General features: G+C 55.1%; 2 protein-coding genes across 4 annotated transcripts in view; both read left to right on the forward strand.

Annotated features, from left to right (window-relative positions):
• Positions 1–1,393, forward strand: part of EXOC6 (exocyst complex component 6) — a 169,075-nt gene extending 167,682 nt beyond the window's left edge. For all 3 annotated transcript variants that reach the window (XM_028511944.2, XM_036027000.1, XM_028511942.2), the window contains one exon: positions 8–1,393. In XM_028511944.2, the coding sequence (XP_028367745.1) occupies positions 8–140 (133 nt within the window). In that variant the 3' untranslated portion in view covers positions 141–1,393. The remainder of the gene's footprint in view (positions 1–7) is intronic.
• A 1,255-nt stretch (positions 1,394–2,648) lies between these two features.
• Positions 2,649–10,561, forward strand: LOC114497061 (cytochrome P450 26C1). Its single transcript, XM_028512704.2, has 6 exons — positions 2,649–3,067; positions 3,582–3,806; positions 4,290–4,565; positions 5,900–6,055; positions 7,829–8,158; positions 10,167–10,561. The coding sequence occupies exons 1-6, from the start codon at positions 2,864–2,866 to the stop codon at positions 10,542–10,544; spliced, it is 1,569 nt and encodes a 522-aa protein (XP_028368505.1). The 5' UTR covers positions 2,649–2,863; the 3' UTR covers positions 10,545–10,561.
• Positions 10,562–12,894: the final 2,333 nt, after the last annotated feature.

Consider the following 12,894-nt stretch of genomic DNA (forward strand, 5'->3'; position numbering starts at 1 on the left):
TTCCTAGGATGAAGGACACGAGCAAAAAGAACAATATATTCGCGCAGTTCAGGAAGAATGACCGAGACAAACAGAAGCTGATGGAGACAGTGATGAAGCAGCTGAGAAGCCTGGTGAACGGTATGTCCCAGCACACGTAGGCTGCACTCCCTGCACTCAGTGACACCAGGTCCAGCACCGAACACTGCTCCCGGACGGGCACTGGATGTGTGTGGCCACAGCAGTTTGTGTGCAGAATTAAAAAATACAGCAGAAAAAAGACACTGATGAGAGCTGAAACAAGAAACAATAATAAATATCATTTGTATGGATTTTTAAATAATTGAGTACTATTTTATATATGGAAAATGTGACATTAATTTTTTCACTTTTGAAAATATGTGTAAATCATAAAATATTGTATATGAAACTGATTGTAAATATGTTAGAAAAACTTATGCCTCTACATATAAATATCTTTTTTATTCAGACTTCAGTGGTTTGTTTTTTTCATCAGTGTCTGGTTTTGGAATGTAATCATGTCTGATTTGGGAATGTTTCACTACCATTTTCTGACTTTTAGCCTTTAACTTTTCACCTAAATATAATTTAAGCAGACAAAAATTTTCTAATTCTGCTGATTCTGAGGGAGAAATAGATAAATCTTTAAAGGTCTCTGAAATCAAACTTGATTTAATTTAGTAAGAATGTGAATTATGTGTTCTCCTTGGGTGGTTTGATGTAATCATTCTGAATATGAAGACAAGGTGTGGGATTTTCTGAAGATGCAATGTTTCTGTTCGGCAGGGCTAATATTCCTAACTGTATTGTTTGTAGCTGACCCCATTCCAGAATTCATTTGGTTTGGTTTGGGTCACGTTAAAAGAGGGAACAGGAAGTAAGTGGGGCTGACCACTTCAGGTGCAGCCTGTGCGAGGGCCGGTGTGTTCCCACCCTCGTGACCACAGGGCTCAGGTTACTGCTTCAAACAGCAGGTCTCAGCGCCGTGTCCTCCTTGTGGAAACAAGCCAAACCAAACGAACTCTGGAAAACCTCTTCAAATGAATGTGCATTTTCCCTTTGTGCAAATCACCGTGATCCAAACATCAGTCTGATCCTTACTTTCTCTTCATTGTATTTATGCTGAATATTCCTTTCGCATTTTCAGGATTTATGCCTGTAAGAAACTTACACCTGACTCTGTAAAATAAATGTAAAGAATTATATGTACATTTCTTGATTTTTGTGATGAAACATAAAAAAGGTTGAGCAAGTTCTTGAAAATGAGTTGGTGTTGCATGTATTCAGAGCTTCCTGATTTAAAACAACTGCTTCCTTTGGAAAGGTTATTATTCCCTAGTTATTGGAATAGGGGTATCACCAAAACAAAGAAAATAAACATTCATTCTTTTGACTATATCTTATCCTAAGGCTTTTCACACTTTAAAACTATTACATGGAAAACATGGTAATTCTTAGAAGGTACGGGAGGAGCGCCACCGACTAGCTAGCTCTCTTTGAAGACTGTGGAATGTGGCTGTCCCTCTTGCGCCTTATCCAGCCCTCCAGGGCCCCGCGGGGCCTCTGGGCTTTGGCAAGGCGTCCATCCAGGATTCCCAGAGCCCCGGGCTTTGCTCTGCTTGGAGCAGACTACTGAGGGTCCTCAGCTGGAATGGTCTTGAGGAGTTCACCTTACTTTTACCTCCCTGTCCCTCTGGTTGCGCTGTAGGGACCGAGATGCGCGAGTCCTTGGGGCATTTGGAGCCCTCAAAAACTATAGGAAACAACCCTGTAGATGGGAGCGGGGGCACTCTGGAGAGGAAGGAAATGGTGATTTGGTCCTTGAGACCCCCAAGGAGTGCAGGGATATCTGCCCCTCCTGGGCTTCTGTCAACAGTGACACTACCATCTTTTCAGGGATTCCTGAAGTGGTAGATGAGAGACCAGGGATTAATGGGGGATGTCAGCAAATCTCGACCGCAGCTATACTTGTGGGTGCTTGCGATGCCTAGGTTGGCATTGAACACCGCAACTTCCCAGAAAGGGGAACGGGGCAAATGGGAGAAACCCCAGCCCGTAGCCTTGGAGTGCTGGGAGCAGGAGAGACACCCAGAAGTTCGAGGGTGTGAACTCCAGGGAGCAAGTTAGCCCTCGGCTTGTCCCCCACAAAGCTCCTGCGTCCGGCGGGGAGGTTCTGGCGCCGAACCCGCAGATCCCGCCGGAGGGGCTGCGCCGGGAGCCTCAGCCCCGCTGCAGCGCGCTGCGGCTGCCACGCCCTGCTCCTAGCCCCTCGGTGAGCGCGCTGCTGCCCACCGCCTCCAATCGGTACTGTGTGTGGAGCTCTTTAAATATGCATAGGCACGTCACGTCGTGTGGATCAGGATCTGTCCGTTGGGAGGGAGCCAGTGTCTATATAATGTGTCCAGGGTGGGCCGAGAAGGGTTAACAGACTGGGGGAGAGAGAGAGGCGGGGCGGGGGTCTACAGCCCCGGTGATCGAAGCCCAGGTTGGCAACACCGGTAAGTTGCTCCCCTCTTTGCCTGCCCTTTTTGCTTCTATCAAAGGAGTGCTGGTCCCGGAGGAGGTGGGAGGTGCCCATGGGTGTCAGGCATGAGGGTCCCGAAGCAGCCTGCACCCTGAGAGGGAAAGTCTTGAGCTCGCGTGGGCCTTGAGGAAGGCATGTACCCTAAGGGCGCGTGGTCACCGCTCTCTCACACTGCCAGTCTGCTTTGAGAGCCAAGTCCTTGGCCGAGGTTATAACTCTCAGTCTGGGCCCCCGAGCCCCAGGACCTTTCCGGACAGAACGGGTGAGCGCTGCGCGTTGCCCGCTCCCCAACTCCATCGCCCCAGCGCTCTGCGCGGCCTGGCCCCCCGCAGGCTCGCCATGTTCCCCTGCGGTCTGGGCTGCCTGTCTGTGCTGGGGGCAGCCGGCACCGCTCTGCTGTGCGCCGGCCTGCTGCTCAGCCTGGCCCAGCACCTCTGGACCCTCCGCTGGACGCTGAGCCGGGACCGGGCCTCCTCCCTGCCCCTGCCCAGGGGCTCTATGGGCTGGCCCTTCTTCGGGGAAACGCTGCACTGGTTAGTTCAGGTGAGCAGTTGGTGGTTCTCATCCCTCTATGGCCCCTTCTGCCCTGGCTCCCACTGGACCCTCATTCTTCTCAGTGCTCCCAGGGTTCGTAGCCAGTCTCTACCCGTTGTCCTTGGAGCATACACTGCCCTCGCCTTCGCCCACCTCCTCCCTCGAAAGGACCTCTGTCACCGCAGTTCTTCCCCAGCGCTATTTAAACACGTCCCGACACGTCGTGGGAGTAAACAGAAGGGTTCTAGGAAGTTTGACGAGCAGGCATAGAACCGGTTGTCAGGTGGCGTCTCAGCCGTGAGCCCTTGGACGCTCACATCCCCTTTCTGAGCCTTACTCTCCTCGTTTCACCAATAGGAACAGGAGTATCTACATTCCTGTAGCGTAGTTGCAAGTCCCATTTGAGATTTTTGTAAAGAGTTAACTCTCCAGCCTGGAGGCAGGGGGCTGTTACCCTGGGACGGTTGGGAGGCCTGGGCCAGGTTCCCAGCGGCCCCAGCCCTCTTCGCTGCGCCTCGCGCAGGGCTCGCGTTTCCACAGCTCCCGCCGGCAGCGCTATGGGACAGTGTTCAAGACGCACCTGCTTGGCAGGCCAGTGATCCGCGTGAGCGGCGCGGAGAATGTGCGCACAATCCTGCTAGGCGAGCATCGTCTTGTGCGCAGCCAGTGGCCACAGAGCGCTCACATCCTACTGGGCTCGCATACACTGCTCGGTGCTGTTGGTGAGCCACACCGGCAGCGGCGCAAGGTGAGCCCAGACCAGAGTAGGGACCATCGGGGATGTCAGACCGGCGTTTCTCGGGCACCTACTGTGGGCTAGGTCAGGACTAAGTGTTAAGGGTACACCACCAACCTGGCCGGGATCCCTGGCTAGCGAGTGGGTGGCCTCGGACCAGTCCCTTACCTTCTCCGACTTAGGTTTTTAAGGCCAGGATTGGGACTTAAAGGTCCTTTCATCTCTGACCTTCTGTACCTCTGATATCAGAAGCGCTGGAAACAGACTTGGAGAGTCGTTAGGGACGACTTCTTGGAGGTGGAGGCAGCTGGAGCCTAGATTGGTGGGAGGGACTGTACAACAGAAAAGAACGAGAGGGAATGCCGAGAACAGAAGCCATCACGTGTAGGTCTGGGCCACTTAGAAGAGGAAGAAGGGCCCGAAATTGGCTCCTCTGGAATTCGGAGCAGAGGAGGCCGTAGCGCTTCCAGGGCTCACCCCTCGTGCTCCCTACAGCTTCTGGCACAAGTGTTCAGCCGCGCAGCGCTGGAGCGCTACGTGCCCCGCCTACAGGGGGCGCTGCGGCGCGAGGTGCGCACCTGGTGCGCAGCTGGCCAGCCGGTCAACGTGTATGAGGCCACCAAAGCCCTCACCTTCCGTATGGCTGCGCGCATCCTACTGGGGCTACAGCTGGATGAGACTCAATGCGCGGAGCTGTCCCGAACTTTCGAGCAGTTTGTGGAGAACCTCTTCTCGCTGCCCCTGGACGTGCCCTTCAGCGGCCTGCGCAAGGTACTACCGCCCCAGCCCCGACCTTCCTCTTACGGCTTTCTTGGCGCGCCCCACGCACCACTTCTGTTGGAGCGGCGTCCTGTGGCGTTGGGTGCTGGGGTTGCCCTCTGCCCTGACTTGCAGTGTCACCCAGGGCGGGACACACACCCTCTCTGGGCCAGATGATCCTGCTCCGGCTGCAGCAGCCGTCCTTCTTTTGGATACTCTGTGGCAGGCGCCCGGCCAGTCCCCCCAGCCCCTCCCCAGAATGGCGCCTCCTGGCCGGGCCTCCAACACCCCTTTGGAAGCCCGGACGGCTGCGGAACCGATGGAAGCTTTAGGGCTGCAGACACGCCCCCGGCCCAGCCCGGCGCCAGCCCGGGTTGGAGAGGGGTGGGTGCCGGCTCCCCGCCCTCTGCCCCGGGCCCGCTAGTTTCCGGATCAGAGAACTGCGGCCTCTTCAGACTTCAGAGCTAAGGGCGAGGCCCAGGGAGCGGCTAGGAAGCCCCATCCCGCCTTTCCCTTCTCCCTGAGCTGGGGCTTCTCACTGTGCCAATGCAGTGGTTTTCAGTCACCTGGGTAAAAATAATAGTTATGTATAAAGGGGCATTATATGGGCTGATCACCTTGGATACATTTCCTGATTTAATCCTCTCAACCTGCAAAGTGTTATTCTCATTTTGTTGATAAAGAAACTGAAGCTCAGACAAGCTAATAACTTACCCAAGATCACACGACTTAGTAAAGGGGCAGCGAAGCCCTCTACTCCATCTACTCTGACTAGAGTTCAAGCCCTCAAATGCCTTTGCGTACTTGCTCCCTGAACTCTGGAGGGGCACCCTGGCCCTCTTGCCCACCACCTTGCGGAGGCTGATGCTTAGAATATATCCCATTGTCTTCTAAGCCAGAGCTTTTCTGGGTGCATCAAGGTGTCCCTTGCTCTCTGCACCAGTGCCTACTGTCCCTGCCAGAGCCCAGTACAAGGGAAAGGCAATGAGCTGACTCCACCCCCAAACCTTTGTGCCCACATGGGCACTGGTGGCTGTGTGACTCTGGGCAATTGCTTGACCTCTCTGGGCCTCAGCATCCTACCTTAAGGACCAAAGAAACTGCTTGCCTCAAAGGAGCTTGTGATAATCAAGAGAGAATGATGTGTCAGTAAAGTGGAAAAATTCTGGGCATTTATTAAAATCCTTCTATGTGCCAGGCATGGAGCTAAGCCGGGAAACTGCTATCGCCAGGAACTCAGCAGAGCCAGAGCAGCCCTGGGAAGATTGGGGGTGGGGGTGGGGAGGAGCCCAGGCCTGGTGCCCTCAGCCTTCCCACCCCACCTCCCTTCTCTCCCTGTGCATCAGGGCATCCGGGCAAGGGACCAGCTACATCGGCACCTGGAGGAGGCCATTGCAGAGAAGCTTCGTGAAGACATGACTGGGGAGCCAGGAGATGCCCTGGCCATGATTATCCACAGCACTAGGGAGCTGGGCCACGAGCTCTCAGTGCAGGAGCTGAAGGTAAGTGGTGAGAGGTCTGGCCTTCTCCCCTCTTTTGCATTCTTAGCAGGGTTATAGCCCCACCTTAAGCCTTAGTCACTCCTCAGGGGGAGGGGGAAAGGAAACTAGGCTTCTAGTCCTGACTCAGCCCCACCCACTCTCAGCGGGAGCCTGGAAGGCTTGACTGCTAGGCCCTTCTGGCCACAAACAGCTCCATCCCCCCCCTCTTCTCTGTCACTCCTTGCCTTTGCCTCTGTTGTGCCCCCACACCCCCACCCCATGAAGCCCTCTTCACTCCTTTTCTCTACAAACCCTAAGGGCTCCGGGTCAAACTCCACATCCTCCTGGAAACTCCCACCTCCCATGAGGCACCTTGGCACCTGGTACTGCTACCAGTCTGTCACTGTGGGATCTCCCAAAGAACTGGAACCGCTCCCTAAGTGTGCATAGCTTGCAGTGGAGGTGGGGGGAGCTTTGGACTGGCCCCCAGGACCTGCTTGACAACCCAGAAAAACAGTGGAGAAGTTGGGGAGCAGGAGAACGTTAGAAATGGAAACACCTCAACCCTTCTGAAAGCAATTCCCATCCCTGTTCTAGGCCTCAATTTCCCCTTTGCCCCCACCTCAAAGTGTGGGGCTCAGCCTTAGTTTCCTCTCTGAGAATGGGGCTAATAACCTCTACCCTGACTCCTGGGTGGTTGTGAAGTCTGGAAGAGTCAGGGGGTGGGCTCCCCCGAGGCCTGGGGGAGCCCCAGGGTAGGAACAGTTCTGGGTGTGGAGAGGAGTGCATGGTTCCACCGCCTCGACAGGGAGGGAAGGGGTGGTCCCAGGTTTCAGGGAGCAGCTTCCTTTCTGGTCCAGTATTGGGGCAGGTCAGGCAGGCTACGTTCGCCTTTTCAGGGAGGATGTTAGGGCTGGCGTCAAGGTCTCTGTCCTGGCTCCGCATCTTTTTCGGGGCAGACAGCCTTGGACCCGGCCATTCATTCCACACACACTATGTACCTAGTCAGTGTCAGGCTCTGTGCTAGGACTGGGGATTTAGAAATGATCAAAACACAGCCTTCCCCCTTGAGGTGCAGGAGGGGTGGAGTACACTTTCATCTTGTGTACTCCACAAGAGTATAAACACACACCGTGGCTGCTGCCAGGAAGGAAGACAGAGAGCCGGGAGGGCAGAGGCGGGCAGTGAGGACTGGGGCCTGGAGGCCCCCCTCTGTTTTTCCTGGGCAGTGCAGACCAGGAATAGATTTGGTCCCTCACCAGGACCACTCCACTAAGCAGGAAGAAGAAACCATGACGCCTGCTTTGGTGCAAGGCTGGGGCTGCCACTGGGGGTGCCTTCCCCAGTCCCGCTGCAGAAGAGCCCCAGCTGCGGTTGCAGGCAGCACCCCACGCGGATAAGAGCACTGGGCTCCGAGCGTGCTACGGGGACCACTGGCTGCAGGGACATTTTCAGCCCTGCAAAAGGAGGGCAATTCTCACAGGCCCAGGGTGAGAATGGAATGAGTTAATATACTGAAAGCACTAAGAATGGCACACGGAATAAGTTCCTAGCATTATCTGGGAACCCTCCCAAGGCAAGTGGATAGATCCTGGTTTTGCCCGTTGTTCCCGTGGCTTGCCCAAGTAGCAGACGGGATTCAATTGATTCCAGGACCCTCACACGTAGCCGCCACAGTGGCACATCCTGGGCTCTCTGGCCTTTGCACAACGGTCAATTTGGGCCCTTCACATCTCGGTCAGGAGGCCGGGGCCCTGCTGATGGAGACTCAGCGCCGCCCGGGCTGTCTTGCAGGAGTCGGCTGTGGAGCTCCTCTTCGCTGCCTTCTTCACCACCGCCAGTGCCAGCACATCCCTCGTGCTGCTGCTACTGCAGCACCCGGCGGCCATCGCCAAGATCCGGCAGGAGCTAGCAGCGCAGGGGCTGGGGCGTGCGTGCAGCTGCGAGCCCGGGCGGGCTGAGGATAGTGCGGGGCCGTGGCCCAACTGCCGCTGCGAGCCAGACCTCAGCCTCGCAGCGCTGGGTAGTCTGCGCTACGTCGACTGCGTGGTCAAGGAGGTGCTGCGCCTCCTGCCGCCGGTGTCCGGGGGCTACCGCACAGCACTGCGCACCTTTGAGCTCGATGTAAGTGCGCTGCGCCCCGCCCCCTGCCACCCCGCAGCCTGCTGCGGTGCCTGGGTGGGTGGAGGTGGGGAGGTGGGAGATTAAGACTGCCAAGTCTTCTCTTTCCCTCTCGATCCTCCACTGTCCCACCTGTAAAATGGGCTGAGTCCTGTTCTATTTCCCCAGATCCATGGTTGAGAGGCTCAGGCGTAGCGCCTGGTGAGCCGACAAGGTTAGGGACCCCATATACTTATGCTTTTGGCAGCTGGGGAGATTGGTCAACTCGATTAGATCCAAGTTTGAGAATAAAACCTTTTCTCTCCACAGCACCCCCCTCTTAGCCAGTGAGTCTGGGTGGAGTACAAAGAGCTCCCCTGAAAGTCCCGTACCCCCGCCCCCTCCTTCACAAGATCAAAGAACGATCCTTGTTACCTGTCCCGGGTCTCCTTCGGCCAAGGATTGCAGAAGAACGGGACACTGAAAATATGGGTTATAATCTCTTAATGGTCTGATCAGGCCGGCTTGGTCAGGGCAACAAATTTAAGGTCTAGGCCTGGCTCCATCTCTGTAAGACCTTGGGCAAGCCCCACCTCACTCAGGGCTTACGTTTATTCTGTGGAAGGAAGCTGCCTTGATCCCTTCCAGCTCTGACACTCCAGGTGGCGCTGGGCTGTGCTACACAATGGCAGAATCTGGGAGTGGAGCCCTAACGTGACAAAGGTGTTTGTCTGAACAGCTGTCACTGCAGTCCCCTTGTGCCCCAGCTCAGTTCCTGGGAGGCTCCAGGCAAAATGGGCATCTCCTTCCCTGACCCTTACATAAAACAGCAAACATCCGTGGTGTGCTGCAAACCAGGATTCCAGGGCACCGTGGGGACTGGGACCCTGCCCTGGAGGACCTGATCATGGAGAGAAAGGGGACCAGGGCCTACAGCTTCATCCCAAAGGTGGTGTGGAGTGATCAGTGGTCCTGGATGACACCACAGCATTTGGGGGGTTGGGATTTGAGCTGGAGCAGTAAAGGGTGAGGGTGGGACAGCATGGCACTGACAGCGGACAGCCCCCACAAAGGTGGGTGGATCAGCGAGGTGTTTAGAAGTGTGTTGGATGTTGCATCTTGGAATTCAGATTTCATCCTGTGGGTGTTAGTGTGCCCTACAAGACCACAGGGAAAGGGGGAGGAGCACAGGTGCCCCAGGGTGAGCAGCACTCAGGGGTCTTAGCCATCCAGTTTACAGACAAGGAAACTGAGGCCCAGGGAAGAGAGCAAGAGAGCTCCTCTGCGGCTCTAAGATCTTCTCTCTGCCTGTCTGAGAGCCTCTTAGTAGACACTGTGGGGCCTGTGCAGGCACGAGAAGCAGGATGGTCAGGGGGAAGGAAGACACGTCAGAAAGTGAAGTAGTTCAAAACGCTGGAGGTGCACAGAGGAATATGAAAGCTGCTTTCCAGCATTTTAAGGACTCTCCTGTGCACCTTCTTAAAGTGTAGCTACTGACCTAAACATTGTCATTGTACAGCTGATGGACAGGAATGACAGAGAGGCCATTTTCAGTTCAGTGCAAAGAAAAACCTTTGACCGATGAGAAATGGGGCCTCTGTCATTTGTCTTCTTCCAACCTAGACAGCTGGTAGGGGCAGAACTAGAATTTAGTTCCTGATCCAATATCAGAAGAAAAAAGAAAGACAAAACCAAAACATTGAAACATAAATAATAACATCACACTTACTGACCACCAACATATATGCCAGACCCATTTATTTTTATCCTTACAACAAAACGAGTACTTTTTTTTTTTTTTTTTTTTTTTACAATTAAGAAACAGGGCTCAGAGACTAAGTAGCTAGCCCAAGGTCACACCACTCAGCTGAGAAGGAACTGTGATTGGAACACAGAGTGACCACTCTTGCACGTTGGACACAAATTCCTGCTAGTTTTCAGAATTCTGTGTGATGCACCCAGGGTGGAGGGTCAGTTTAGGCCCAGTTTCCAAGTGCCTCATGATCAGGCAGGTCTCCTCACCTCCCCGCAGGGCTACCAGATCCCCAAGGGCTGGAGCGTGATGTATAGCATCCGGGACACGCATGAGACGGCCGCGGTATACCGCAGCCCGCCTGAGGGCTTTGACCCCGAGCGCTTCAGCCCCTCGGGCCAGGATGCACGCAGCACTTCAGGCCGCTTCCATTACATCCCCTTTGGCGGAGGTGCGCGCAGCTGTCTCGGCCAGGAGCTGGCGCAGGCGGTGCTCCAGTTGCTCACAGTGGAGCTGGTGCGCACGGCGCGCTGGGAACTGGCCACGCCTGCTTTCCCCGCCATGCAGACCGTGCCCATAGTGCACCCGGTGGACGGGCTGCGGCTCTTTTTCCACGCGCTCGTGCCTTCAGCACCGCCAGATGGGCTACACCTCTGATCCACTGCGCTGCGGGACATGACTTGGTCAGTGGCACTGGCACAATCGTAGTGCCACCACCCATCTGCACTTCCTCAGTGCCAAGTCGTGTGCTCACCTACTCATTCAACAAACAGTCAACGAATGTGTCTCTGTGCCGGACTCTGAGACTCTGATGGAGGGGGAGCTCGAGCCACCGCCGCAGAACCGGAGAAGCGCCCAGACTGGTGAGAAGGTATCTCTTGCGCATTCTGCGCCCTTAGGAAAGAAAGGTCATTGGCCAAGCTTCTTAAGCCCTTCCCAGGATCCCTAAGCAAGGATAGAAGGAACAGATATCCATTAGAGCTATGCAGCCTCGCCTTTCTGCGCCAAACCTGGGAGGGTGATTGGATTGAGCGGCTGCTGGGTGTATTGCTCCTCGTGGACCAGGCCAGAGACTCAGCACACAGGGCCAGGGCTGCAGCCCTTGCGCGGAAGCGGGGACACCAGAAGCACCTCCCTGGCCTGGCTTTGGGCCATAGAAAGACCCACTGAGAAGGCGCCCAACGGAAGGCCCTCGGGCGGCCGGCCTCCACACGGTGCGCCATGGCCGCTCAGCGGAAACTCAGAACTGTGGGCGTTTCCAGGGCTCTAAACGGCTCAACATCACCGGATTCTCCAGGTGACTTCTTAAAAGAAAAATTCCTCCTTCAAGAACTCCTTTAATCTTCTCATTTATATGGGAGAATAGGCACACTTATTCTGTAAGTCTGGATTATTTTCATGGGAGGCTGAGACATACTGAGAGAGGTTTGGAGTATTTGTACCCAAAACAGGAAGGCCAAGAAGTAGTTTACTGGCAACAGTTGAGCGAGGAGGCTGGGCTTAGTTGGGCAGCCAGCTGCTCCTGATGGAAAGGCATGGAGTGGAGAGTCTGGCGACATCCAGGAAAGACTCCTCCCACCCCCACCTCAAGGACCCACCTCAGCAAATACCTAGAGAGCGGCTGGGAGCTGGGGCAGCCTGGGACTCAGACAGTAGACAGACTTCCCCCCAGAGCACAGGATAGCCCCAGGAGCTGGGCTGTGGATTATCTCCATGATAGCTGCCTGCTGGGACCTTCTGGGTCACTACCACCACCTCCTTTATTACAGAGGAGAAACTGAGGTAAAAGATCCACCTGAGAAGCCAGCGACGAGTTCTGCACTGCTGGACCAGTGCTTTCCTTCACCCCATCACTTAACACCTCTCCTCCCTTCAGCTTCTGGGCCTGTGGCCACCGTGTAGGTGGGACTCAGCCTTTTCATCCATCAGAGTGATCCCTAGGTGGGTTTAGGAACTCTCTCTGGACCTTTGCAACAGATGTTCCCATCAGCATTTAAATCAAAGCCAAGAGCCTCCAGTGTCTTAATTCCTAACAGCCTCAATCTGCCACCCATCTTTAGACAGGCGGGGGCAGCTGGAGTGATGGGGGAGCCAGGAAAGTTGCTGCCACTGCCGAGGCCCCAACTGACCCCTTAGTGAACCAGAAGGAAGCTGGTGCCCTCCTGACCTTATGCTTAAGGTGGATCCCTGGGCCAGGAGGAAAGGGGGAAGCAGCAGGGCCAGTAGCTCAAGAGCGCAGCAGGCCTTTCTGAGGCCGGCTGACACCGCCATAACCCCATCCAGGGCAATTCATCACCCACTGGTGACCCAGTGCTGGCGCCAGGCCATGGGCTTGGCAGGCCCCTGAGCCAGCAGAAGTGGAGAGACTGGGGCCTGCCCTCAGGGTGCTCTGCGGCTGCAGAGACAACAGCCAGGCCTGAGAAGCTCCATCAGGGTGACATGACAGGAGGATGAGGTTTTGGGGTTGCTTCTGATTTGGGGGAAGAAGAGAAGTATGGGGGAGGGGGCTCTCAAGATCCCTGACAGTGAAGCTAGTTTCCATAGACCTGGTTTACCTGCTCTGGATCCTGTACTAACTATAAGCCCCTGTAGGGGGCAGCTCTGATTTTACTCTAATTTCTCATCCATCCATTGTTTTTAGTAATTGCACCGAGTACCTGAGCTCTTTTGTCAGTAGCTCCAGATTCCCCGAGGAAGGAGCAGACGTGGTTCTTGCCCTTCTGGATGTGATATGCTCACAAAGGAAGTGGACAATAAATTCACCAGAAAACGAAAGAGCAAGAATATGTCCAACGGTGATAATAAGGGCTGGAGAGAACATCAAACAGGCCTGTGATGCTGAGTACCTGGGGGCTACACTCAGCAGGGTGGGCCAGGCAGGCTTCTCTGAGGAGAGCTCATTGGACTTTGCAAGGAACCAGCCAGCGACAACCTGGGGGAGAAGGGCTCCCCAAGCAGAGGGAACCGCAGGTATAGAGCCCTGAGACAGCACTGAATGTTCGAGAGA

This window comes from Phyllostomus discolor, chromosome 5 (genome assembly GCF_004126475.2).
Source record: "Phyllostomus discolor isolate MPI-MPIP mPhyDis1 chromosome 5, mPhyDis1.pri.v3, whole genome shotgun sequence".
NCBI classification, from domain to species: Eukaryota; Metazoa; Chordata; class Mammalia; order Chiroptera; family Phyllostomidae; genus Phyllostomus; species Phyllostomus discolor.

Coding starts and splice junctions, on each gene's coding strand:
- LOC114497061 (XM_028512704.2), top strand. CDS start 2,864: ATGTTCCCCTGCGGTCTGGGCTGCCTGTCTGTGCTGGGGGCAGCCGGC. Junction 3,807..4,289: donor CACACCGGCAGCGGCGCAAG/GTGAGCCCAGAC, acceptor TGCTCCCTACAG/CTTCTGGCACAAGTGTTCAG. Junction 8,159..10,166: donor TGCGCACCTTTGAGCTCGAT/GTAAGTGCGCTG, acceptor ACCTCCCCGCAG/GGCTACCAGATCCCCAAGGG.